The sequence below is a fragment of the Meleagris gallopavo genome, chromosome 8 (genome assembly GCF_905368555.1).
Source record: "Meleagris gallopavo chromosome 8, MGAL_WU_HG_1.1, whole genome shotgun sequence".
NCBI lineage: Eukaryota > Metazoa > Chordata > Aves > Galliformes > Phasianidae > Meleagris > Meleagris gallopavo.
In genome coordinates, this window is record NC_139411.1 from 22,838,079 (window position 1) to 22,861,610 (window position 23,532).

Below are 23,532 nucleotides of genomic sequence, written 5' to 3' on the forward strand. Positions count from 1 at the left end.
TTCCAACCTCAAATTAGGGAGAATTTATTCCTGGAGCTATTTTTATGGAATCATAAATCTTAGGGCTGTTGCCATAAGAGCTGATTACCTCACAGGACGGTTTCCTAAGAATTTTGCAGGCATGTAACTAGATACAAGGTTAACTGCTTTAAAGTGGTATTCCACCACCAAAGGAGGAGCCCACAGAGAACATTTAAACTGAATAATAATTATAAAATGATGGTCCACAGGAGCCCTGCACACTGCAGAAGGCGAAAGTAAGGGAGCTTGCTCAGTTAGATGTGCTGAATACATATTTTGGGGCTTATCAAAGTGCTGGGCTTTGGTGAGTGTCTCGGGATTTTCCCCTCTATCTGTCATTGTAAGAGGAGTGTAATGCTTTTGCTGGATGGTGGAGGAATACTTCTGTTTCAGTGATGCTCGTCTGTTACTTTTAAAAAAAGGTCTGCGGCAAAGGATTGCATGGGCAGAGAAAATGTGGGCGAGGGACTACAGCTGCTTTCAGCACCAAAAGAAACAACGTAAGCCTGGCCAGCATATCCACCTGTGTCCCATGACAACATTTCCTCTGGCTTTTATATTTTACGTAAAAAACGCGCGCGTGAATACGAAATCACGTGGATCACTGGCTCAGAATAAAGGCTGCGTCCGAACTTTCCACTTTGTCTTTGGTTATTACAATAGAAATCACAGCGTTATCTGTTTTGTGAGGTAGTAAAGCAAATCAGCGTATTTACTTCTTGCCTGCTTACTCAGTACAGAATGTCACGTGGCACAAGTGAAGCAACTTCACACTTACATCTTTCACCACGTACTTTTCCAAATTCTCGAGGGTTTTCTCCTTGAGAGATCCCTGAAATAGAAACAATAGAATCCAGTGAGGTGATGGAAACTTATGATGTAAGAGACGTCACAGTAATGCCAACTTTCACACTTCAAAATGCTGTGAAAGTACAAACCAGGGCGAATCTGAACCAGTGACTCTAGAGATGAGAGGCTTTGAGTAGCAGGGACCATCACAAACTCTGTGATCCATCGATTCCCTCACCATGGTAAATAATCCACTTCAACAGCATTTTAACCCTTTCAGAAGGGAATACAATAGAAACAAACAAAAAATAGATTTGCCATAGCAAGCAAGACAGTCAACGACCTGTCTCCAACACTGACCATCACAGTGGCCAACTTCAACACGTATCACATAACATTGCATAAGGAAAGAAAAACAGATACCCAACTTCTGCATGACTCAAACAACCAGAAGTACAACTGTGAGCAGAGATCTCCTGTGACAGTTCCCCATCCCACCTCAACAGACCTCTCGAATGAGGAAGAACAAGAAGATCAGGTCCTGAACGAGGCGTTAATGCTCACAAGATCTACATTCTAAATTTGGACACAAGCGTGCTGAAAAATGGCTTTCTCTGATGAATTCTGTTTGATGCAGATAGCTTTTAGACAACATAAGATAGTACCATTGTGATATATTGACAATAAAATTGCTTTTTTTAAAATTGTGACAAAGTGAAGTTGTGAACTTTAAATGCAAATATCCTCATGGCAACACATTCTAAAACCCACAAATTATAGCAAGAAAACGGAGTCTAGGCACAATAAAAAGAAATAGGAAGCCAGCAGAGATATACTGCAGTGCCAGAGACCTTGACTTGCTTGCACAAAGCTGCAGTTTATTATTTTCTCACTAGGTGGCAAAGCAAGGCTCTTGCCCAAAAGTGGAATATCTTAACTGAAGAGTTACAAACCAGACCCTCTAACTCGTTTTTGACAACAGATGTCTCGAGGAGTTCTTGCAATCACCTTGTAATGAACCCAGTCAACAGCATCTCTGACATCTTGGAACATACTCCTGAATGACATGAAGAGGTCTCCATCTTTAAACCCCGTTTCACAGCTGTGGAGAGAAAGAGGAGGTTGCAGTAGCCAATTGCAGGGTTCAAAACGTATGGAGCATTTTTATCTTACCACACTCATTTCTTATTGACTCCTTTACTGCAGCAATGGATATATTACATGATTAAACTTTTCCTTTCCAGTCTCAAAACATGCAAAAATGACCCATCACAGAAGTCAGCTGCACAGTAGCACTCAGACTTGCAGCTTGTTTTTATGTTTACATCTATTTGAAAGCTAGGGAAATACATACATTGCTGAAATAGCCTTTTAAACTACACTGAATATCTGAATATTTCACTTTTGATTACACAAAGTCTTCAATTATAACTTGTGGTAACTGGCTGAGGAAACTTAGCCTCTCAGTTACCTGCTCAAACGTGGATCCAAAGGACATGGGTTGAAAATGAGCTGTGCAGTGGCTGTAATCACTCTTTAATATGTATGTGGTCTTAGAAGCTGGCCCAAATACCAGTGTCAGCCAGTACAGTGACACTGGCATTCCCTATGAAGGAGACCCACATAACCAGCCTTGGCTGCACACAAAGAGCATCTCATCAGCACTAAATTCCCTTAATATCAAAAGAATAAGAGGCCTGAACATTTCCACACTGAAATCACTTGAGAGGCCTCCAGCGATACTAACAGCAGGTGCATCTCTATTATATAAATTGCATTTTATAACAACAATCTTACAGTATTATCAGTGTGTCTAACCAGAGAGGACACATACCTAGTATACCGGTCACAATTAGTAAAGAAATCCACAAGGCAAGCCAACAGGTAGGTCTCTGTAAAGAAGAAAAGCAAAACTTCAAAACAAGGATAACACCATGCAGCCAGCTAAATCTCGGCCCTGTGCCTGAAAGAAGAAAGTTCATGCAAAAACAAATAAATCGAACAGCTGAGTAAGACATTAGCAAAGCTTTATAGGCTTCAAAGATACAGGGACAGTCACACGAGACTCACCTGGTAGGTTGAACAATGTGTTCAGAATGTAAAACCTATCTGTGTCATCCCTCTGGATAAATTTGTTCGGATACTGATCCCGTGTTTCAGGCCTGAGAACAGATAAGGTGGAACAGAATGAAGCCACAAAACATACTGAGGATACAGTGTGCTGACCTGCAGAACATAGCTTTAGTAGGGTCCATTAGCAAGTACTATCCCTCTGCTTTAACCAACACCAAGCTTTCCTATGTGCACTAGCAAAACAGCACCCACTGCACGTCACTGTCACTGTGCTGGCTGCAGCACTACCGGGCACAGAGCCCTCATCCTGAGTCAGCAAAGGAGCCAAGCCCCAGAGGGAAACTGTGGTCAGGAGTCCACAACTCGACCTTAAGCCCCATGCTGCTGGCAATGGGTATGCCTTACATCATTTGCACTTTCATTGTTTGCTTATCTTAAACTTTCCCCCACTTTCCATGTGCTGTTGAACACCCCTCTGAGCAGCTTCCCGCAGGGCAGTGCAGGGCTGCACTGCAAGACTCTTGCCTGGGGCCTGCTGCAATTAACTGGCAGCATGACTAAAGTCACTCAATTGTTCTTGTTTCCTTCATTTCTGGAGCTTCTGAAGATGATCTTTAACTAGAGGAGGAACTCGACTGCATTCATAAAGTCTTTTATAAAATGTTGACCTCCTGCTGCAGGGACTTACATGCCTGCAATGACAGGCTCATCACCTTGAGGCCCCGGAGCTGGCTTGTACTTGCCTTCCATCCCTCTGCCTTGCAGGTAGGAGGGGATTTGCTGGGATACATCAAGCTCGCAACACTGCAGCCCCCTCTGCTTTCCTAAGCACCTTCTCTGGGGCACAAGGAAAGTAAGCAGATGGAAAAGGGTGCAGGAAATGGCATGAGATGCATCACAGAACCATAGAATCATAGGGGTTAGAAGTGACCTCTGGAGATCAGCAGAGATTCCTTACAGCAGGTTGACCAGGAAAGCATCCAGGCAGGCTTTGCATAAAGACTTCTGGCTGCCTCTGACCTTGAGCCCTTCAATTTTCTTAGACGCAGCATCGGAAGTCTTCACAAGTCCTTATGCAACGGATGCCCTACAGATCACATTAAGTCAAAAAGAGCAGTCAAGAGCAAGCACTCACCCTCTGAGGAAATTAAAGCCATGTGCACACACCAGGAGGTTTCCATAGGCATCAACTTTCAGCAGGTTTCCATAGTGGGTATCAAACACTAGGCCTCTGTTAAGAAAGCAATTAAAGATATGAAGCAGAGAGCAGCGAAAGCGGTCACCATTTCAATACCAGTTCTTCTCAGTGCCAGCTCTAAAACAGCTGGCTTGCTTGGCAGGGGGCATCAGACCAAAGCTGCTTTTTTTGCGCAGCTGGGCTGTCACTTTTTACCTGGGTGCAGGTATGCAACAACAATGCCCTGCATTGCCAGGGTAAAAGATACAGCTGATCTGCTCTGCGTGGACTTGAAAGTGGAGCATTTAACCTGGCACAGGCTTAGCTGTGCATTTACCAGGACCTCTTCTACAGGGTCACGAATGTGACACCTGCGCTTGTGGTCACTGACAGCCCTGCTGAGTGAGTTGGGATAAGGGAATTTCTCCCCTCCTTTTCATCTGTCAGTCGCAGACAGAGCCAGATGGGACACATAAGTATGGCACAGAACGCTTGGGATAATTTTTTCAAGTCCAACAAAACTCTGTCTTGCTTATTTAGTATCTTGCACCTGAGAAAGCAGCCTTCCCACAGATAGACCCTTTTTGGCCCTTCCCTGGGATGAACAGGAGGGATTTAAGGAGTCTTCATGACATGCTCATAATGTTTTGTTATGGGTATGGGAGCACACAGCACCAGCCTCAGTGTAAATCATGCAGGCAGGAAGGAAGGAGGCTGCCAGACTGAAACTGGAGCACCAGGCCTCTGCTCCAGTCTTTTGTAAAAAAAAAAAAAAAAAAAAAAAAGCCCCAGAGGAGCCAAAAGCAAAATCCAGCAAAGACACAAGTGGAAATGGATTAAAGGCACCGAGCTAGGTTAAATGCCTTTAAAACAAGCGATATCCTTTTAATTTCTGCTACAGACAAAAATGTAAAAGTTCAGTAACTTTGCACCACTAACTTGATTTTCCACGTTTGATTCATCTAGGCAAGTGGACTGGATCAGTCCCACTTTTATTGCTGGTTACCATCAGCTTAATTTTTCAGGATGTCTTATGCACCAGGATGCTGCTGCGTCTGGTTTGACAAAACCAAAGGAAAACACATTAATTCATTATTATAATTACAGAAAAATGTTCTAAGACTTTCTGGCCTTATGGACATTAGCGGCTCCTTCTTCCCAAGCTTTGATTTTGATTTCGTTCCAGGTCCCATTGTGTCTTTGCTGTCCTTGCTTTGAAAGTTATTTTTGGACCGTGACTTCAGCAGCCTCCCCTGCTCTCCTTCTCCTTGCTAGCATGGACTTCAGTGTGCAAAGGCCTTCCATATACCAGAGCAGTCCGCTCCCTTCCCCATGATCTGTGGGCAGCCACAGGTTTCAAATGCACAGCTCTGAACATCTGGCCTCAGTGTGTCACCTCTGAATGTAATAGAACAAGTAATCAAGGCCTCGAGCAGGCTGGGTTGGTATCTGTTAGTCATTTACCTGGTAGGGAATGCAGGATCATACACAAAATTGAGCAGCTCATGAGGGTATCCAATGGAAACTAATCTTTCTACGGTCAGGTCAAATCCAAGAGATTCGTATTCAGGGGATTTATACACTGTACCAAGATGAGATTTCAGTTAGAAAATTTGCACACAACTAGGGGGTTAAACAAGAAGGCAGTTACAAGTCACGTTCCCATTCACCCTCCTCCCTCCTCCACGTTACACAGATGCACAAATGCTCCCTCTTCCACCTGCTCAGATCGGGTTTGGTTTGCTGTGATTTCACAAAGCCGGTGAAGAAACCAATACATTTTGGGAGCACATGTATTTGTGATTAGAAAGCCTGAAATTCATTGCTGCTGTGCTACTGGATACAACCCTAAAGCTTAGCATTGTCTTCAGATTTCATCTCAGGGGAATTTATGTTTGCTGCAGACTAAGTTAGCTTGAAGGTAGAGCTGTCAACTTAACATACGGTTTGTTTGTTAATAATACCATATGGTACTGTACAAATCTGTTAGATATTACTCTTGTATCAAAATGCTACTGTTTTAGGCAAGCTTGCTGCTGCTCCCACATTTTCTACGAGTGCTCATCTGTGACACACACCTTAGCTCAGTGCAAAATGAATGACTCACTCAACCAAGTCATTCTTACCTTCAGTACTGTCTTCTTCCTACAAATGACCTTCCCATGCACTGGAAATGTTACTATTTAATTAGATCATTAAATGACCATTTAGAAGGAAATTGCTGTGTCTCTGTGACAGATGGAAATCATTGTGTTTCTGTGACAGTGTGTTGACATTTGTTGCATGACACTGTCTTAAATTGGTTCTAAGATATAATGAGGTCAAATATAACCGTTTACTTCAGTGAGGCCTACTGGGGGGCCAATGGATCCAGATTCTTGAATATGATGTACTTTACTCAGCTAAGTTTGAAAACATGTAAGTAAGCTCTTTAGAAGACAGACTGCTTTTCCTGAGAGGTAGCTCACACATCTGTGGGCATCACAATGCCTATTAATGCCATTGTCTATACTGCCCAGGTAATCACCGTATGTATACTGTGGAATACAGAAGCTCAATCTGAAAGGAGAAAACAAATGCATAAAATACTACAAAAATACTAAAAAGGTAAGAACTATCAAAGAAATAAGGCTCACAGTAACCATGTGAGAGGGATCCCATATCTATTAACAATCCAGAAGTATTCTAAAAGTTCATTTTTCTCATTAAATTCAACACCATTCAAATGCAAAAAGCAAATCAGTAATGTTCTTGAACAGATAACCAAAGCCAAACAATTACCAAGATCTTCAAGCATCATTAGACCAGTGGCAAACATCATAGATCAATAACAAGATATAACACACAGTGCACGTAGCCTTTTCTGTCCTTTAGGAAAGGAAGGGTTGATTGAGCTACAGATAGGAATAAGCAATCAAAAACTACAGCTAATGAAGGAAGCAGTGACTGACAAGGCAATCCTGGGGAGTGAGCTAGAGTTGGAGGGAGCAAAAGACGTTAGGTGATGAACATTGTGACAGTGACACCAGAGCATCATCTGGAAAAAGGAACTCCTTTGATGCAGGACAGTAGAGATACCTCCCAGGGAAAACAGTGATAAATACACCTACACAAGAGCACGGCAAAGATCCTCATGAAGTGAAGCTGCCTCTATTCCCCACTCTGTCCATGCAGCTCCCTGAGACCACATTACCAATTTATCCATAAACCATCACTTCCCAACAAAACATCTCTCCCAGAAATCCCTGCCCCTTCTGAACTCACCAACTGCCGTGGCACGGCCGAGACATAACTCAAGGAGCATGCTGGCACCTCCTCTGGACAAACAGAGATGGTTTGTGAGCTTCTCCAGCAGAACCCTTCCAAGCAAACCATAGGGCTTTCAGTCTCACAGCCTGTGGGTCTGCTCAGTGAACAGCTGATGTGTGGCTGATCGCTTATGCCTTCACTCAGCTTCTTCCCTTCTGTATTTCTCTTTCCATCACATTTATCACTGCAAGCCTCCACTGAACTCTCTGAGCCTACGGAAACGAGCTGATACATCAGCAGGAAAAAGGCTGAAGAACAGGTTTCATCTTTCCAAGTCTCTGCTCAGACAGTACTACAACACGGCTAATCCGAATTTTAATTTCTGTGCGAAGTAATTATTCCCTTTTACCTCTCAAGCTACAAATAGTGCCTCCCTGATTTTTCTTTGAATAAAAGTAAGCTACCAGCTCATCCATACCTCATGTCCCTTCCCTATTTTCCTACGTTCCATCATACCTGGAAAACGAGAGCCCTCTTGTTGATACACAAACTACATGGGGACACTGAGCTCCTGGGGATGGGAAAGGGACAACAAGTGTTCCCCAGTTACCATGATACTGTCCAAGATAAACTTTCCTTTAATTACACGCAACTGGGAACAGACTGAGAGATGACTGAGCCCACCTAGACTGCACCACAGCACTACACCGCAGCCCGAGCTGCATCAGCCGGTACCAACCGCAGCCCACGCTTCTTGTAAGCTTTGTGAACACCTGTTAAAGCAATGTGAGCTTTCAGGCAAACAAGCAATCCATCTCCTTGAGACCAAACATGAATAGGCTAACAGTACTGCAATGACAGCAGCACATCTGGGGACGATGCCCCCGCCACATGCATTAAGAGACTGCTTAGCCTAGATAAAAAATGTATTTTAGTATTGTACTCAGGGCTGGCCCCGCTTTCTCATCTTATCTTCAGGCATCCAAGGAGATAAAGAGAGGGCACAGCAGTATTTTCTTCTGCAGTTGGACGATAAAAAAAAGTAGCTTAAATCTTTCTGGGAGCTTAAAACTCCCCAGTCCTGAACTGAAACGCAACGGGAGGAAACTCAGAGGATGAGGTGCTGCAAGAATTGGGCGGTTTGCCATGCAGTGAATCCTGCGCTCAGCTCTCACCCCTCTGAGCAGCCCCATCCCAATGAAGGTGAAGCAGAACCACCACACCACAGCCCCCAGTGCCCTTGCCATCCCTCGACCCAAAGCACGCAGGGTGAGAGTACAATCGAAGCATGTGTTGCAACTCACCCCAACCTCCTTTCTGCCTTTTCACTGCTCGATGGCTGTGTCTCTGCCACCGTGCCAAGTCCTCTCCTCCAACGGAAAAGTTATTAAAATCATTTGAGCTTGAACACAGACAGATGCTCCGATGGCTCAGGGTGATGGACACCCCATGCTTGTGCATTATGTAATTGGGCTTGAGAGAAAACAACCACATCTTTAAAAAACTGCAGCTGGCTGACAGCATTTCAGCTTCTCCTTCACATCGCCACTTGCCTTAAAATGACACTAGTGAAAGTTAAAAGCAGGACCCTGGGAGTGAACGCTGCAAGCCTCCGATCTGTGAGGAGTGTTAAGAGGGAGCTGAGCTGCAAGGAGCGGGGTTGTGCAGTGAGGTATATCATTCTCATGCATTTTTGTGGTTGTTTTTACCTTTGCTGCCAAGACACATACAGTAACAATTTTATAGCCCTCCTGAAAAGGAAAAAAAAAAAAAAAAAAGAAAAGGAAAAAAAAAAAAAAAAGATTTCTACAGAGGCTCCAGCTTATGCAAAATGCTGCTGCCAGGATTTTAACTCACATGAGGCAGATGCAGATTCAGAGTGTCACTCCAGTCTTGACGGAGTTACACTGGGCTCCCCTGTTAAAGAAAAAAATCAGACTGATTTTAAAACTGCAACAGCTCTGTGCCACGTGGGACGGTGTCGCTGGAGCTGTGTCCTCGAGTAAGCTCGGCAGCCGACCTGGCAGCTATTCCAAATGCACTTACAGCTGATTTATAGAGGAGGCACAGTTGGTAATCGTGCATCCTGCAGGCAAAATTCTGTCCTCATATCCACAAAGCAGCCTTAGATCATCAGCTCAGTGGTAATTAGAAGGATGAGGCTACACGTGCATTGCCCAAGTGACATAAACCCTTCAGGTTTCTCTTGGACATGGAGCAAGTGACTCAAGAAAGGGTCTTGTGCTCTTTTGGGGGCTTTGCCATTATTGCCCATCCCTCAATTGGTGACAGAATGCTGCTGTCAGTGCACTCCACTTCTTTCACAGCATGAAACACCTGCACGTCAGTGCAGGAGACCCGGGAGACTGAGTCAGGAGCTACTCTGGGAATCTGAGAAGAGAATTTTGCCCTCCCAGCAAGAGCCTCAAACATGGAGTCAGTCTGATGCAGCACATCCAAATTCAGTCACGCCCTTTAACACTTATGTTTACATTTGAGCTTCTAAGTGTAAAGCATTGAGGGATGAACCAGTATCAATCCTGCACATTGCTGCAGCCTACTGCAGTGCTCTGGTTTGCAAGCACACACAGGAAGAAGACCTCTTTGTAACTTACAGATATACATGGAGTAATCAGAAATAGCTTTTGAGATCAAATTAGCATTAAATGCAAAGCTGGGCTAGTTGGAATGATGTTGCAAAAAGGACCCATAGAAGTATGCAGACCTCCTGGAAGGCTGCTCTGAAGATAAGTGTTTAAAGCTGGGGGAGGTAGCAGTGCTTCTAATGGCTCAGTTTAAGCTGAGTAGAGAAGAGAGCCCCTAAGGACTGCCCATTTCTTTCCTTGTTCCTCCTCCCCACACACACATTTTCAATTCACAGGCAGGGCAGCTTCTCGTGGTTCCTTGAAGAGTCAACCCTCCATCCTTCAGCCAGCCCCTCCAGACTGAGAGCCCCAAACAGCCCCAACCTGCCTGCCCCAACACCTGAACACATTCTGGCTCAAATGCAGGTGCTGAGAGCACTGTCCATGTGGGCTTCCCTGTCCTTGGCCATGGTGGCTGAGATTTGGGATTTGAAACACTTTAGCCTTCCCTCACAGCTTTGGCTGGCAGATAGAAACTACCAGACTTCCTAATTTCAGGTGTTCAGATAAGATCAGCGTTTCTCAAACTACAGGTGACGACCTCCTCTGATGGCTTGCAAGAAGCTTAAGGAACACTCAACCTTCAGAAATTCTACCCGCTACCCAGGTTCTCTGGAGATGACACGATAAGTCAAAAAGCAGACAGATAATGTGAAGGGTTGAGCCTTGTCTCTGAAGCATGGGAAATGCAGCCTAATTACTTTGTGTTAAGTCTTGAAGAACTGAAAGTGAAATAACTAGAAACAGGTTATTTCAGCTGCTGCTTATTCCCCAGTGGCCGGGGCATGCAAATCCGGCAGTTAGGACCTATATGGGCAGGTGGGAACAATAGCCAGGTTTCTGTACTTCTATACAGGCACAGCATGCATAATTAAGCTTGTGCAAACACATTTCTGAAATTACGCATACCGCATGTAAAGAGCAGGATCAAAGTCCTGCTGATCTGAAGTATTGATCACATTCTGAATTGCATCACAAATACGTATCAGTAATACATTGTTATCAGTGTTGTGCTGATGAAAAGTGCTTAGTTAAAGCCTTGAGAATCGAGATGTCCTTTCACAGCCCATCCCTCGTGGCAGTAAAAATACCTATGGAACCTGCCCCACCATGGTTCTACCAAATGGGATCTTGGGTGAGCATCCCAGACCAGGACAGATCTCTCCTCGCTGTTCTCCACTCCATCAGCACTTCTTCTGCACACAGCCCTGACACTGGGCACACAGACCCACATACCACTGTGATGTACCACCAGATCTCTGATGTTCCACACAACCACCACGTGTTTTGGCACTTCCAATTGAGAATCCAGAAGGAAACTAAGCAACCAATCCCAGAGGTGCTTGGCACACTGGACTTAATTAGAAAATAAACCCCACTGAAGCGACAATTCCAATTAAACAGATTAATAAGACTGTGCAAACATTCCACAGAGTTATGGTTTGAGGAAAACCTGTCTCAGCTGTAGGTCCAGAGGTCTGAGGTTCCCCAGACATAACCAGATAATGATCTTAATTTACACACCAAACCCCTCCTTGGGAATCTATTACCATCAGTTTGCACACACAATTATTAAAGAATAGGATTAATGCTCTAGGATAAACATTACGTCAGCTTGTGTTGTGGGGCCTAACCAGGGTAGCTGTAGTCAGGTGCTGGCCCTGAAAATGAAGTCTGAGCACTGTGCTACTTCTGCCACAGTAAATGCAGGCATTTCACCTCCCAGCATCCCCACCCCAACACAGGGAGAACACAGACACAGACAGGAAGGCCTGGTTGTGCAGAGCATGGATCTTAGGCCACCTCTGCCCAGCACAGCATGAGGAGATGGGCCTGCTCTGCCTCACAGTGCTGGGGGCCCACATCTGTGCTGTGCTGTGCTGACCTGGGTGCTCAGTGCCTGCAAACAAACTGATAAATGTGCCTAGTCGTAACCTCAAGAAATCCCAAGGGACAGCTCGTACCTTTTAAGCTAGGAACGTGGTGAATCACCCAACTGTCGTTTGTTTATGGACTTGGCTGAACTGTGACCATAAGGGATTCGTCTGAGGTCAAACAAGTTGAAAAACAGCCAGGAATAGAACCCAGCTCTCTTCAATCTCACTGTTTGATTTTAACTACTAGACCATAAATAAAACCACACTGTATTATGCAAAACAAAATTGTAATATTTCAACTTCTATTTAAATTGAGATTGAACAAACAAAATGGCTATGAGCAGCCAATTCTTCAATCTGAAATGGGAAGAAATCACTGTCATATCGATCATAATTTTCATTTATCCAAATAAATCCAATTAAGCACAGCCCTGTTGTGTGCAGCAAGACAAAGCTGAGCTTTAAGCATGTTTCAATACTTAATGCACCTCTTCTATTTCACTAGAAATTACATACTTGAGATGATCAGCAAACAAGACCTCGACAAAACCTCCAGCTGTATTTTTGTATGCCTCACACACAGGCTGCTCTCTGCGCGTGAAGAGCCAATCTTGCACTGAGCCCTGTGCAGCCACAGATGTTTCTGATGGTGAATCTGGTAACAGGAAGCAAGGCAAGAATCGCCGCACACTGGAGGGGCTAAGCCTTTTAGATCCTGTACATCTGAGCTTCCCAGCGCCCTTTCAGACAGCCCAGTGCTGGTTTTGGGTGGTAATCAGAGCACACCTACAGAGGAGAACAAAGGCACTGCAGTCCGCAACTGCAGCAGTGCCCATAAAGCAGCTCGGCACCCACTCTGCAGCCTCAGAGAGATGGAAAATTCCTTACCTCTAATGCTCCTGCACACATTCCCAAGTGCACAGCACAGCTTTCAGCTCTAAAACCTCTAACCTGGAACTGTATCAGCTCCTGTGCTCCCACTCTGCATGCTAAAAGGATCTGTAAAGACAGCATTTGTTGTTGCTCTGAAGACTGACCCACCATTGTATGATCAGCTTGGCTCTGAATTGCTGGATTTGTACACTTCAGATTGCTTTAGTGCTGTGTTTCTACTTGTTTAACACTAAAAAAAAAATGTTGTCAAGTATCATCAGCTTTAACTCTTCCCAAAGCAGGTTTGTTAGTGCTCTCATTGGTAAATGCTAGATATTTTTAGCTTTCTGCTGCTGCATTTTGTTTGCCTTTGATGTAACAAAGATTGGGGCTGTTTGGATATGCCTCAGAGGCCAGCAAAACAGAGCTTCATCTTGGAAACATTGCTTCTACTGAATAAAAATGCATGGCTTGAGGTAACAACAGCACCGAGGTGACATTCTGCATGTAGAGAGAAGCAATTCAGACGGATTCTGCATTTCAAGAAAATTCAATTTGTCAATTTTAATCGTTGGCATAACATTCCTTTGCTCTGGAATAGTATTTTAAAGATGACTGCACAGTCACCTGTTCTTTAGGGGAAATTTTTTTTACAGTTTCCCTAGCACAAGAGAATCTTTTTGTGCTTAATGAGTGGCCTTCATAACTCACCTCTCTCAGATACAGCCCACTGGGAGTCATAATCCCATAATGGAAATATCCCACCATTTCCATGGAAACAAACTACTGTGCCAAAATATGGGCTTAGCGTTCAATAAAGACTTCCTGAACAGGGAAGAAATAGTTGCATGGGCTTCATGTTGAAAAATAATTTGGTTGCATCTAGAAATAAAATGACTTAAAGGCACAGCAGCCATTTATAGTCTGTATCTAAGGTATTATTCAGGCATATCAGCATTCAAGCAGATGAGACTTGTTACTTCTCTCCATATCGTTTCTACTTGCCTATTGATGGCCTTGCTCACTTTCCCTTTGGATATGATTTTTATAACAGAAGGAAATAAAACTCAAGGTTGGTGTAGGAGTCTCAAAGTCAGGTGTTCTCCACATCCATCTCCCCCAGCTCTACCATATTCAGTGCCTGACAATATTCACTTAAGAGAGTGGTCCTCTAAAGCTACACTTTTAATCTGTTTAACCGTGTGCACCTGGGCATACATGTAGCACAAATGCCCATGCCATCAATGAGCCACATACACAAGCTTTTCTGCCATGTGCTAAAATAAAGCATTCACAAAGCACTAGCACACGTGATCTCAGTGTTAAATCCTTCTGTGCTCTCAGCTTTGGTTCCTCCTACAGAGAAAGCTATCTGCTTCATCACTGGGGTATTTGCAACTTAATAGTACTTCTATTGTGGTATAGAGATTACTAGATAAGGGCATCTATTAGATTGAAAAATACCTCCATGCTTCTATCTGTCTGGCAGAAGCAGGAACTGCTGACCCAGCCAGTGTTATTCCCATATTCTTGACAGCAAGAGAGCAGAGTATCACAGCCTTTGAAACCTTCCTTACACTGTGAGGACTTGTTCTTCCCACAGCTTCTGTTTAATGCTCCAATTCTTCAAGAATCCACTGACGGCTGAAGAACAGTTTGTCAGGAGGTGATTTACTGGGACAGAGCAAGCAACAAGTGCTTCTTCCTCTCCTCATTCATTGGGAATGAATGCCAGCATACTGAAAAGCCACAGCTCCAGATCTTGGGTTTGCTGCAGTATACAGCTTTACATGGGCAATCTTCTGCAAGCAGCCACCCAAGGAGAGCAGGGACAACAGTCATCCTTAGCACTGCACCGGTATGTAAAAAATATCCAGCTCAAAGCATACTAGGAACAACTCGACCTCTCCATCTGCCTTCAGCTTTAAAACACTAATGGCCAAAACAGCTTCTGAAATCTGCACCTGTTAAAACTGACACATGCAAACATGAAAACGTAGACAGCAGATGTGCAAGAGTTAAAGCATCTCTCAATGTCTGCTAGGACAGTTTGAAGGCCACTGTTGTCACATCTACCACTCCCCCTCCCTAGTCACCACACTTCTAAATGACACACAGAGCTGAATTACTCAGAGACCTGGGATAAAAGTAGAACTGCTGAGCTTTCAAGCCCGGAGTCCTTACACTATGATGGAACTGATGACAAACCTTTAACCTAAGCAGGAGAGCTCTGTTAGAACATTCGTATTTGAGTTAACAGTAAACATGCAGCAGCGGCATCTGAGCAGAAGAACAAATATTTCTTTGTAGCTGCTTACATTACAAGCTTTGTTAAGTGTTCAGCTCAACCTTTCATGTGTAAAACTCCCACGTTTATACTTTGCTTTTCATCTGCGTAATCCAGAAAGTCTTACACGAGGAACAAATTCGTCAGTTCCATTTCTCAGTTGTGGAAACCGAAACATACAAAGTGATACAACTTGACAGAGGTACAAACACTGGATGGACTCAAGAACCGGTTCTCAGCTGCCACCTCTTCTTGCAGATCTGTAGCCAATCCTACTGACTGTTTGGGTGGATCTTTTCCAGAGCCATTACGTAAAGTCAAATGTTTCCAAATAAGATGTAGGTGTGTAAAACTTCCCTCACCCCCAGACTGTGCAGTTGGCTTAGGCATGAACGTGAGGAAGGGGCCAAACCTGTTTATGCATGTTGCATCTTGGAGCGAGCTGGGAAAGGCAGCCACAAACAATGACTAAAGCTGCCTTTCCCATGTCTTTCCATGTGATGAGAAGGGCAATGCTGCAGCTGAAAGAATAAGCAATTTTGCAATAAAACATTTGCAGTGCACCAAAGCTTGGCATTATACTGGCAATGTTTCCAGGACACGAGCTACATTCCAGATTATGTTGAATTAATCGTATTTGCACACAATAAAAACAGTATTTTTCAAGCTTCATTTCCCCTTCTTTTTAATTGAAACAGTTTGCAGTCGCTAGTGATGATTTTATTATAGGTTTATGGAGAACATGGAAGCAGCAGTGATTTAAGTACAGGGAAGGCCTTCCAAATGAAAGCATCCTGCTTGCTGATCTTATATCTTATCCACTTTGGAGATGGAAGATAAAATTTTCAGCATGGCTCTAACGTCTGGACAAGGGCGGTGGTCACAGAGGAATCTTTCCAAGCACAACCCAGTCTCTCATACTTACTAACTCCCTCTCCATCTGCCCATGGTCCGGTGTGAAATTACAGCCAGTCCAAAAACCTTGCTGCTGTAACCCTGTGCCTGTCAAGGAACATTTATCCACAACCTCATTGTGCAACCCATCCCATGTAATACTCAGGAATGCCAAGGCCTCCTGCATTACTCAGATCCAGTCCTAATAATTAAAAGTGTAGCTCAGCCTGAGAAAGAAGCAGCAAAACAAGATTTCTCCTAAAAGCCATTTCTCTCGGCTGCATTTCCAAAGGGCCACAAGAGGCAGGGGGAAAGGCAGACTGATGTCTAACAAAGATTTTGGAGCCTCTGGTATTAGCGTACCTTGCACAACAACCCAGGGAGCATTGCAAGCTTCCATGTGCATAGGAGGCCTCGTTCACCCCATGAGGATTAATCCTTGAGGGGAAAGGCAGAATCTAAAACCTGCAAGAGTCATTTCAATTTGCTTCCATTTTATTTTGAGCTCCTAGCGGCCAAATTATTTCCAGCTGTAACCACAGTTAAATTCAGCAATTTAATGTTCATAATTTCTCAGAAGAGGAGGCTAAAACCTTCAGGCTCTTTTCTTCAAGAAGACTTTACTTGCCTAACCCACCTCCATTAACAGTATTTCTCAACCCTATGCAGGGAAAGAGACAAACATGAGGAAACATAAAAGTTATTAACAAGAATTTAAAGTTTAACCTAATTTTGACTAGCAAACAAAATCACTGTGGCAGTGCTGTATCAAGGCAGCCTTCAATCTTTTTTGTTTTCAAGTCAAGTGGTCCTTTAATTTAATAAGGTTAAGAAATACTACCCTATAAAACAAACGTCTGGAAACATATTTTATTTGCAATGTAACATGATGATACTAACACTGTTGTCAGTTGGCAAGCTGATGTTCTCAGTCATGCAAGTAGCAAAATGCATGATCACTGCAGCATGTGTGTAGTAGGTGTTACTACATCCATACACACTTGCAAATGGAAATACCACATTCCTACCAAAAGCAGCTCATTTCAGACAGAAATCAGTACTATCACGAGTAGGTTTGTCTGCTTAAACTCACACAAGTCCAAAACCATCTCAAGCTTCTAAAGTTCAGAACGATTCTGATTCCCTAGTACTGAATCACCTCCTAAGGAGGCTTTTGTGGCCATTGATTTGGGAGGAAAGGGAGTTACTGTGTTCTCTTTCACTGACACATCCTCTTCACAAGATGGGCAATTCAGGGTGTTCAAACATAACCAATCTTCTCCTGTGCTGTCAAAATCTATGACTGGTAGCTACAGCATGAATGCCGTCAGGTCATAGATGATGTGAAAGCTCATGAAAGAGAGCAGAGCAAAAACACCACACACAGTTTTAGGCAGGTCTAATGGCTCTGACTGCTGTCAATCACTGAATAAGAAGATTATGCTTGGAATACTTCTAAACAACTTTACAAAAATGACTTTGCAATGTCTGAGAGTACAAATGTAAAAAATTAGATGAGGATACTGGGGGAGCTTCCATTCTTCTTCCTTTGTCTATTCACACAAGTCATGAATGGGACTCCAAAATGCATGTGCTCACTATACATCATCTGGTATGCAGACACTATTTCCAAGTGTTAAACTGTGGATAAACTAGCTTTATATACATGTGCGTATAAATAAATATACATATACAAATCAAGACGGTAAACATACCCATGTGAAAGAGTCTGTGGGAGATAATTTGCCCAGACAGAAAACACGATGGGTCTTATGAATGCACTACAACGTATCAGCATAATACTTGACCACCTCTTCATTATAATTCTAATTAATTGCAATATTTTAACACTGTGTTCTTTAAAGCCCCTGCAATTAATAAATGACTTTTCTTGTGTGCCACAGTTACACATAGCAAATAATGGCCAAATAACAAAAGTCCATACGGAGAAGAAAGGATGATGGTGAGACAGTAACAAGAGGAACACGTAGTTGATAGTTTCACATTTGATTAAAACAGAAAGGGGAACTAGGTCTTAGCAGGCAAAAGGCTTTTCATCTGAAAAAGGCTATCCAGCCTAACTATATTCTTACAGCTCCCTGTAAAATGACCTACAGCTCTTATCTTTGTTGCACCACAGGAGAAGGCACAGCTTACCCAAAAGCAATCCAGATTTCCTGTTTTCTTCTCAGATCCCATCTCGTTTCTTTTTTTATACCATATCCTGCCACTCAGCTCCCCTGAATGCACCAACTGTCTGCTGAATTGTATGGCTGTGACCTCCCAGCCTTGGAAGCCTCATATTTCCACATCCCAAGGAATCGATCAAGGATGCTTGAAATATTTGCATCTTTCCTCTCATCAAACTGAGCATCATTTTGTGGATAGCAACACATTTGCTCTGTGTTTACAGGAACATGCAACACTTGAGTAAAATGAACAGTCGGAGGAGTGAGGACAGCGCTGAAACTCTCCTTCTGTCTGTTAGCAACACGCTTCTTGTTCCACTGGGATCACCCGCATCCTTGGAAATGCTGCCAGTTTGTCAAAGTAAGTTGTTTTTTCAGTACGGAAGTGAAACCCACAACTTCTTTTTTTGTTGTTGTTTTTAAAGCATTTGTTCTTGAACTGTTTTGCACTCCCTAAAAGCCTGGCCATAAAGCTGTCACAGCTGGGAAATGCAAACACAGAAAGCGTGCGCCTGCAGTTGTATCTGAGCCCTCTTTGGAACTGTATCTGGAAAATCCAGCACAGATTAACTGCAATACACTTTATGACTTAAAAAGTGGCAGGAACTTTGAGCAGATTTATAAATAAGGTGTTGAATAACCAAACCTTTTACATATAACTAGCCCCTCATTGACAACTGCTTGAAAATAAATTGCACCAAAGCACGTGATTGAAATGTGAACCTCAATTACTTGCCTTAGCCTCCAAAACTGCTTTTTGCACACTATGTCCAACCATGTGAGCACATAGACCTCTTCCTAACTTTTGCTTACCCACTGACCCCTTGCACTGCCCATAGTATCTCTCACTTGTACTCAGTAGACACAGTAACTATGTGACCATACTTGACACACTATGTTAACCTATTATTAGGTGACCCTCTTATTCTACTTAACGTATCTCAGTGTATCCTCAGTATTTTAAGTTGAAATATCAAGAGTGATAGAAACTTTCTATCCATAACCTTGGAAGTGTAGTGAGAAAGAAAGTAGAATTCTGTGACAGCCTTAGTTACAACCTAGCCTACCTGACACTACAGCCTAGGAAAGTGGAAGTGGGATTTTTATCTTTTCCTTCCTTATACTATGTAACATCATGTAAGTTTGATTACACAGAAAACTGTAACTTTACCCTTTCCTCTAGCAGAAGTCTCAGAGAAGCTGCCTGTTGAGTATTCGAAAGACGGAGAAGTCCTGCAGAAAATTTTATGAAACTACAAGTCTTATGCAACCTCCCAAAGACTATCTGCCACAAAGAATGGGTAATGCTTTCTAAATTAACTTGATCAGCCAACATACAGTGCTCCCCTGCCTTGCTGCTTCTCACAAATGCACCACTGATGTGGCCAAGAGAAGAGTAGGAAAAAGGAAAACTTATTCCAAAATGACCCTCCCAAGATGCAAGAACATCTGCTGACTGAAGGTGTAGCCCATCATATGCTCTAAGGATAATAAAATCACACTGTTATTCAAAACCAAGCTGTCATCAGGAACAATATCAAATTACAGTGGAGTATAAGCAAGTAATTATACTTTTCAAGTTTCAATTTCCTTTAAACTGTACTAACGCTATGTGGCTCATGACCAAATACAACTTCCAGATAGCAAATTACAGAGAAATACCTGAAATGAAAGTGGAACGAACAGTGAATTACATATTTGCTAACACAGGAAACACCTGCTAACTGGAATAGCCCAATCAATTACTGGTCTTCTCTCAACAAGAAGTAATATTCCAAACTAAGTCAGTGACAAAGAGCAAGAAGATACTCACCAGCAAGCGTATAATCCATATCAAAACCAAAGCACTTGATCTTTTCCATAGCTAAACTTCTGTTTACAAAGACCCTGTAAAAAGAGAAAAAACAAAGCCATTGCTTTGAGTATTTTCAACATAACCACATTTTAGAACAAACACATTCTGCCTGGTGTCATAGGTCAAAACCATAATACCTGAAAACAGAGGCAAGATTCATTTTTGGCCATGAGTTCTCCTGAAGCAAAGCCATGACTTTGCAGGGTTATTCGAATTATTGGTATGCTGTCTAGAGACATACACGCATGCATGCACACACACATGGTTTTGCATGTGACCTGCAAAAATTCCTAAGAATAGAAGTGCAGAAGCTCCTGAAGCAGAATTCAGAGTTCAAGTGAAAACAGAAGGTAACAAGCAATACAGTTTGCTTGATTAAAATCAAAAATTGCAAAGAGGTAAGAAGGGAAGGAAAAGAAAACAACATTTCTGTGAACAAACTCACAGTATTCAAACCCTTTTTGGAATTCTATCTGGAAACCCAAAGCAAATACTCATTACATGAATATGATTAATAACATTTAACAGATCTCTGAAAAACAGAGGAAGAAATTTTCACTTGTATTATTTCTATTGTGAAAAACATTATTTTTATCTGTCATAAAATCTGCCGCTCCTCCACAAAAAATACTAGCTTTTAATTCCATTTTTGCTGTTAATGCTTATTGCAATGAGAATCTAAGCTGCATACTTCCAGGCTCTTTTTGATCACAACATTTTAATACACTATATTCAATTTAAATTTGAGTAAATACCACAGTAAAGAAATAGGTCAGTGAATGCAACAAAAGCTTCGCTTGCTTCCTGCCCCAACTACTGCAGTACTAAGCTGCTCATGTTTCCCACAACTTTACAGCACACAGCAGATCTGTAATCCAGCAGGGCTTCTCCCCACCGCCTGTTATCGGAACGCTGCGGATGAGTCTGAGCGGCACAGGCAGGAGTTCGGTGCGGGATGGAAGCTGAGCTCCTCAGCATCGAGCTCAGACAGAAATCCCTCATTCTGCTCGAGCCGTGATGCCGAGGGAAAGGTCTGTATGAGAACAGCCACGAGTTCTCCACCTGTACTTCGCTTTCAGTACGTGAAAAAATTCCAAATATTTGACATCTCTAATGCTCTCAGCAGAGTAATTAAAAACCAAACTCGGCAGGAGGAGGAGTGGCACGCAGGGACTCGAGCAATGGAGACAGTACATGCAAAGCCAAGTGCTTAGATATTCTGGAAAGCTCACAGAAAGCCCGGCTGCAGGCAGGAGGCACTCAGTGCCAGCTCGCTGCCGTGCCGACCCCCAAAGCTGGTGATTTCACCACAAACCAACACCTAACTGTCATGCTTCTATGCAAGTCGCCTTACCTCATCTCTCACTGATGTGCTCCCTGTTCAGCGCGCAGCAGTCTGATTCATCTACTCGCCTGAATCATGTTACACAAGTCCTTAAAAGCCTTCCTAGTACAGATGCAGTTTTGCTTGGATCTGATTTGACTTCAGAAGATCATTATGCCTCAACCGAGCCTTAAAGTACTGTGTATCTTCTTGGACAGTGCTATAGAAAACACATCTGTGGCTAATTTAACTAGTCACTGGATATCGTTGTTGTTCCACACAAATCCACTCGGAATAGTTTCTCTGGCAATAGCATGCTTTGCCCCTAACCTTGCACACTCTCTCTGGGAGTCACAGTTTCCTGGCACATCGCCTGCCTTTGACAATGGAGCTTGTCACCGAGGGGCCACAGAGGTTAGCGATGACTATCTTTACTGATAGATTTATAGATTACCTAAACAAGACAAAATTATGGGGGAAAAGAAAAAACACCACCCTGTAAACTAGTAAAGAAAAGCCTTTTGGAAATAAAAGACGGGATCATAAATCACTCAAATTCACTCTTGCAATGCAAAAATGCACTCTTGTTTTTGAGTAGGTGGAGCACATTACCCAAATCCACAGCTTGAATCAGTGTTTGTTTGCCTTAACATCTCGATAGCTCTGATTTAGCAGAGGCAATGCAAAATGTTATTCAGTACTAAGAAGTCTCATACTTTGTATAATGAAGATGACTGTGTTCTATAGATGTTGGTGCCAGGAAGCACTATTTATTATTTAAATCCAACACATGATTTCTGACCTAATCCCTGTGCAGTTTGTTTCTAAAAGAGATATTTAAGAAGGAATAACATACCTCTGGGAAACGCTAGCAACATTTTTTGTCCAACCTGCGGAGTCCCATTTTGTTCTCTCCTTTAGGCTCAGCCCCTGGAGCATAGCTTTCCGTCCAAGCAAAATGCCCAGACTGCCCGTTCCCTCTGGACACAGCAGGAATAGGAAGGGAAATTTAAAGAAGCTCGGGAGTCTGAAGGGCGACTCAGAATTGCAACATTTGGGAACAGTTTCCCAAATGAGGACAGAAAACAAGCGCTGCTGAGACAGAGCTGAAGGCACTTATAAAAAGGGCAATACGACAGTGCCTGGGAAAGACGAAAACAAGGGAGCTGTGACCCAAGAGATCGCTTCCAGTCCAGCGTGCCTATGTTTAGATGATGACGACAACAAACGGACCAAAACCATGGAAAGATCTCTAAGCCTCGGACATTTTTTCATCACTTTCTTTTGGAGTATTTACAAACTGAACCCTGGGACTAAATAAAACACACAGCACATGGTGATACCGATGATCTGGGAAAGATTACTAAAGGCAATGAAAGGAACAACATCTATAAGCATATTTTTTGTTCCAAAACAGGTTTTTGGATTAAAACAAGAAATTCACTATACCAGTCCTGCCTTGGTAACAGCTGGTGAAGGCTGATCTTTCTCCATCAACCTGTAAATATCCCCTGTGACCTAGAAACTGTATGTGGCAAGGGCTGATCGTACTCTGACAGTCTGTGGGACCTGGCAGACTTCAAGGCATCCACCAACTCATTTGGCAAGGTGATTGCTTCACTCACCAGTGCTGGAGTGAAACTGAGCAAATGTCTCAAAAAAAAAAAAAAAAAAAGAAAAAAGAAAAAAAAAAGCTATTGCGCAGTGAGTTCAGGACAGGAAATCAGAACACGTGAATCAATTTAAACTTGGATACATGAAGGCAGATTAAATGGCAGACTAAACAGTGGCAAAGCAATTGGAACCAATCTCACTTATCTTGCGCAGGTCCAGGCAGATGTTCCATTCCTCTGTAGGTGCTCAGAAACACAGTTCTAAATTCCAATAAAGGAAGAGATCTTCTATGAATGCAACCCCTCTACACACCAGGGGATATAGGGGAATAAAGGCGAGATTTAGGCTGCATGTTAGGATAAAGTGTTTTATGGTAAGGATGGTGAGCCACTGGCACAGGTTGCCCAGAGAGCTGGTGGTGTCTATCCCTGGAGACACCCAAGGCTGGAGGGGCTCTGAGCACCTAATGGAGCTGTAAGTGTCCCTGTTCACTGCAGGGCAATGGGACCAGGTGGCATTTAAATGTCCCTTCCAACTTAAATGGTTCTATGGTTCTATGATTCTTACAAAAATTTTCTCCCAGAAGCTGGCCTGCTTAACTTAATTCTGGGGGGTTTACTCAAAGTAGTAAATATCTGAAGTATCCTAGAAACTAAAGATAAAAG

At 43.0% G+C, this 23,532-nt stretch overlaps 1 protein-coding gene across 6 annotated transcripts in view; it reads right to left on the reverse strand.

The window, feature by feature from the left end:
* The window catches only part of NT5C2 (5'-nucleotidase, cytosolic II), a 54,967-nt gene that overhangs the window by 6,723 nt on the left and 24,712 nt on the right, over nt 1–23,532 (reverse strand). For 2 of the 6 annotated variants that reach the window (XM_085229174.1, XM_085229176.1), the window contains exons 3-9: nt 19,888–19,961; nt 5,525–5,642; nt 4,019–4,114; nt 2,881–2,972; nt 2,645–2,702; nt 1,819–1,912; nt 800–853 (exon numbers count right to left, since the gene is read on the reverse strand). In XM_085229174.1, coding sequence (XP_085085300.1) covers nt 800–853; nt 1,819–1,912; nt 2,645–2,702; nt 2,881–2,972; nt 4,019–4,114; nt 5,525–5,642; nt 19,888–19,961 — 586 coding nt within the window. Of the gene's footprint in view, nt 1–799; nt 854–1,818; nt 1,913–2,644; nt 2,703–2,880; nt 2,973–4,018; nt 4,115–5,524; nt 5,643–7,324; nt 7,378–8,613; nt 8,955–9,018; nt 9,061–9,166; nt 9,227–19,887; nt 19,962–21,283; nt 21,305–23,532 lie in introns of those variants that run through there. The other 4 variants (XM_085229177.1, XM_085229178.1, XM_010714649.4 and 1 more) reach the window with 4 other exon arrangements.